This window comes from Sinocyclocheilus rhinocerous, unplaced genomic scaffold (genome assembly GCF_001515625.1).
Source record: "Sinocyclocheilus rhinocerous isolate Xijiao unplaced genomic scaffold, SAMN03320098_v1.1 scaffold1002, whole genome shotgun sequence".
NCBI classification, from domain to species: domain Eukaryota; kingdom Metazoa; phylum Chordata; class Actinopteri; order Cypriniformes; family Cyprinidae; genus Sinocyclocheilus; species Sinocyclocheilus rhinocerous.
The window spans coordinates 341,876-346,472 of record NW_015623463.1 but is presented as its reverse complement, the minus strand read 5'-3'; the positions used below and the strand labels follow the sequence as shown (position 1 = coordinate 346,472).

Sequence of the window (4,597 nt, the reverse complement as noted above, 5' to 3'; positions counted from 1 at the left end):
ATATATAGATTATTTAATACTATTTAATTACAATGATATTGTATTGAGTAGCCAGTTTCACAGAACAATCTTGTACATACATGAGTAAAATTAGACCACAAAATCACATGCAGAGAGTAAGTGAGGAAGAGGATGGTGATGACGAGCAGGTTGACAGCAGAGGAAATACACGAGAGCACAGGATGAGAGTGAGAGCACTACCTAGAATACTTTTTCTGACCAATGGAAAACTTGAGTTTACTCTGAGAGCCATCCCTAAATCGAAAGAAGAGAAACAAGAGAAGAAAGAGAGATAAAGAGAGAGACCGACAAACACAGACAGTGATGACTAACACAACATCACACAATCACAACGCTAAGAGAATGAAGACACATTTAGATAGACAGATTGCTTCAAATCAGTCCACAAACAATCCATAACATATGCACATTAGATAGAATGAGAACGCTAGACAGACAGACACATAGATAGATAGATAGATAGATAGATAGATGTTACCTGGACTGCATCTCTGGCTGTGTTTTGTGTGTGTGCGTCCCATGCGAAGTGGAGGTCAGCTGGGCCGGAGTGCTGCTCTGCTGGATTAAGGGAGTGTGTGAATGTGTGTGTTGCGTGTGCGTCTGTCTGTTCGTCGTCTGCTGCTGCTGCTGCTGCTTGTATCGAGACAGGCTAAAAAAAAGCCCCAAGATGGCTTTCAGATTTCCATTCCAGATCTCTGTGAGGAAGAGATGTTCATCAACACATTGCTGTTTAGTATATAATTGGGCAGACACTTTTCTCTCAAAGTAATTAGTAGGGCACTAATTACAAGCACAGTCCCCTGTACAGCATGATGGGGTTGAGTGCCGCACTCTTGCTTCTTGTGGGAATTGATTGAACCTACAACCTTCCAGTTATCAGCCACTGTGCCGCTACCAGTCAAGTGCTTGACAATAAACCCATTTTATGATTGTTTCATTAATATGCTTTTACACTAATGTCACTTTTAACGTTAAGCAGGTTGTAATTTTGAAAGGCCGTTAGCACCACTTTTTGGGGGTTTAAAAGACAATTAATATTCCATATTATTATCGATTAAACTGCACTGATACTATCGAATGAAACTTTGCTAATTTTGAAGCATCACCACTATTAACTAAACTGAATCAAATTTGAAATGACTTGCATAACATGAATAACTAAGAACATTATTGCCCTCTATAGAGCTGCTTAACTGAACTCATTTCATAATTGATAAACTTTACAACGCTGAGTTATTGAACTGAACCAACATTGAACTAAACTGAGCTGAATTATGACACAATTATCTTCTGTAGAGCTGCTTTACAGCTTTAATTTGTTTCAGAATTCATGAATTTTATAAATTTAACCCTGTTATTTTCCTGTTTATTAATATGAAGCTGCTTTGAAACAATATGTATTATATAAAGCCCTGTATAAACAAATTTACAGCTTGTGCAGTAGCGACAAAGTTTGAAATGTGGTGTTTGAAAGTTTTTTCTGCAACAAACAGCCAATGATATACTAAACAACTCATGCTTCATTAAGTATTAATGTGCTTGGTACAGTCAAAGAAACTTTTCTGCACTTTGTTTAGTTTCACCATATGAGGGAAACATAAAAATCACAAAAAAGTGAAGGAAAACACATTAAATGATAAAGAGGCACTCAAAAAAGCAAACAAATTGTGTGCTGTTCTTGTCCAATCAAAGTTTTAACCTCATAAATATGCAAATAACCCAGAAACATAAATATCGACAAATGGTTTACAGATGTAAAATCTTGAAACCTGACTACCCAAATTGTTAAACTACTAACCTAGGGTGAAGAATGAACAGTGTGAAACTTGTAACAAGATAACCCAGGTTAAAATAACCCTGGCTTAATAATTGAAAGTGTGAAAAACCAGATCAAAATTTTTATAAAATCTTACTGTAAATAAGCATTTTAAAAACTGTGTTTTTACCTTCAGCTGAAAGTCCCTGTAAGTTCACACCTTTGGCTGCTAGGAAGCTCAGACAGGCATCGATGTTCTCAATCTAGAGAGAAATTCAGAGAGAGCATGTGGATAAGCACTGTGGAGATCATTAAAAAATAATCATGACAAACCACACACATATAAACATAGAAAGGAGCCATTATCACCTAAAACAAACAGGCCGGGTTAAGTTCAGAACAGATGCTGTTTCCTTGCAGTCTAGATTGAGTTTTCTTCACATCTGCTCTGTGGCTGAATACATGACTCACTCTAGGCGCTGTAGTGTTATCAGAGAGCATAGACTGGCTGCTCAGTCAAAGCAGTATGCAAAGCCTTTGCTGCCAATCGTTGAAGGCGTCACATTTGCCCTGTTGCTAGGAGACGCCGTCGAGGCCCTGACGCTGACCCAGCCTCATCCTAGTGGCACTCAATTCAGAGCACAAGCGTATCTGATTGGCTGAGAGGAGAGCGATGTAATAGGCTATACTTAAAGGTCATGTGGATTCTACTAGGAATATGTTAATGATATTTACCATACTCTAGGGTCGAGGTTATCCATAATCATGGCCTCCCGTTCTATTTATGGAGCCAATATGTCATGATATGCTAACCATATTCTTGCATTATTACAAAAAAAAACTGAAATGTAAATATTATTTATTTACTTATACCAATATTCACATTTTCAGATCACTGGCACACTGTAAATAAATAAAAGATCAGTGTTTACCAGCTTTAGTGAATAATTAACACTGTACTTCAACGCAAGCATACTTTATCAAATATATATACACTAGCAGACACAATTAACTTTTTCTTAAATTAAAATCAATATTTCAGGTAAAGAATAAGAAAGAATAAGAATTTATTTATAATAATTTTACCATTATAATATAGTGTACAGTACAATACAGTGATTTTTATCTAATATAGTATAATTTTTTACATTCTTGCCAAGTCTACTAAAAAATGTGACAAATTTGTAAAATTACAAATATTCCTAAATAAGACTAATATATGTAGTTTCTCAAATAGTGTAAACTCTATTCATCCCATACCTGTATTACCTATCGGTTACCAACTTTTACGAATACAGCAGCCTATATATAAATAATAAAACAAGTGACTTGTAAATTCATATGGGCCCCTTTGACACTTTGACTTCAATATTGGACACTTTGGTTACAGTACACTTAAAAATGTATGAATATCATTGCATTAAATAACAAAACATAAAAAAGTATCATTAATGTTAAAGAAAGAAAGCACAAGTACACTTTTCAAACATTTCACAAAAAGTAGTTTGTTTTGATATACATTGTTCACTATTAAAGGCATTTCAACATTTTCTCATTTTGAAACATTGGTGGAACTTCATTCATTAAGTCACTGCAATAAATGGCTAAAAAGAAGATAATTCTACAAAAACTCCAGCATCATTTGTTTGCAGAAGTCACTTGCTTTGATTTTTTTGTTATGCAATGAAATTCATACATTTTTAACTGTGGCTCAGTTGTCCCAATATTTTTGGGGGCCACTGTATAATTAATAGAGCATTGCTTTGATTTATTGTCCATGTTCTGCATTAAAGAGCTGGTCATCTGCCACGGGTTAGTCAGCACAAGTGTGAGTTATGTCAGCCATAGCAACACATTTCAGCCTCACTGACTGTGTTCCAGTTGCTGGCAGCCAACAGTTGCTGGCCTTAAGGGTCGAGGGAGATATAGACATGTGAGGAAAGAATCTGCTCTAGATTCCTCTGACCTGGCTTTGAAGGAACCACATCCCAGACATCCAGGACTAAAAATAACGTTTCTAAATAAAAAATATCTCAGAGAGAGGGGTTGAAATTAATCTATATCCTCTTTCTCTCTGTGAATTGAATTACAAGGCATAATATTATATGAAGTCAATATGAATGCATTAAGAAATTGGGTGTGGGGCAATTTAGCTCTAACATAACAACATTGTCTGTCTTCTCAGAATGTTGGGCTGCAGGTCATGCATGACAGCAAACACCACTCTGAATGACATTCTCATAATAGGTGGGTCATAATAGCTCACTGGGTCAATAGAAATCAGAACCTACTGGAATAAAAGCAAACAACTGATTGCAGAGCCATAAAAAAGCACTTAACCAAAAGCAAACACAAGCACAGCCACAGAAATGTATTCGTGAAAAACACTAGTTGTTGACCAGTATGTGTTTTTCAAAGACCAATGCCAATCCAGACTGGCTGATAAAATGTGTACTGTTTATTTTACTTAAAACAAATAAATAAAACAAAATAAAATGAATAAAATAGGATAGCATTTAAATTTTACATTTGAATTAAAGGGGTCCTATTATGCACTTTTTCAACTTTAGTTAATGTGTAATGTTGCTGTTTGAGCATAAAAAATATCTGCAAAGTTCCAAAGCTCAAAGTCCACCTCAAAAGGAGATATTTTATTTAAAATAAATCTTTTTTCCAAAACTACAACGAACGACTCGTTTGGACTACAACGCATATTTTCCGGGATTTGTGATATCACAAATATCGACGAATGGGACGAGACCTGGTTGAGCTGCACTAGAGAAGGCAACGAGTGTTATCACTATGTCGGAGACACGCTAG

The 4,597-nt window shown here is 35.7% G+C and overlaps 1 protein-coding gene across 1 annotated transcript in view; it reads right to left on the bottom strand.

The window, feature by feature from the left end:
- The window catches only part of LOC107746189 (neuron navigator 2-like), a 220,775-nt gene that overhangs the window by 66,517 nt on the left and 149,661 nt on the right, over positions 1-4,597 (bottom strand). Inside the window, 3 exon segments of the mRNA XM_016560341.1 lie at positions 202-255; positions 500-716; positions 1,968-2,040. Coding sequence (XP_016415827.1) covers positions 202-255; positions 500-716; positions 1,968-2,040 — 344 coding nt within the window.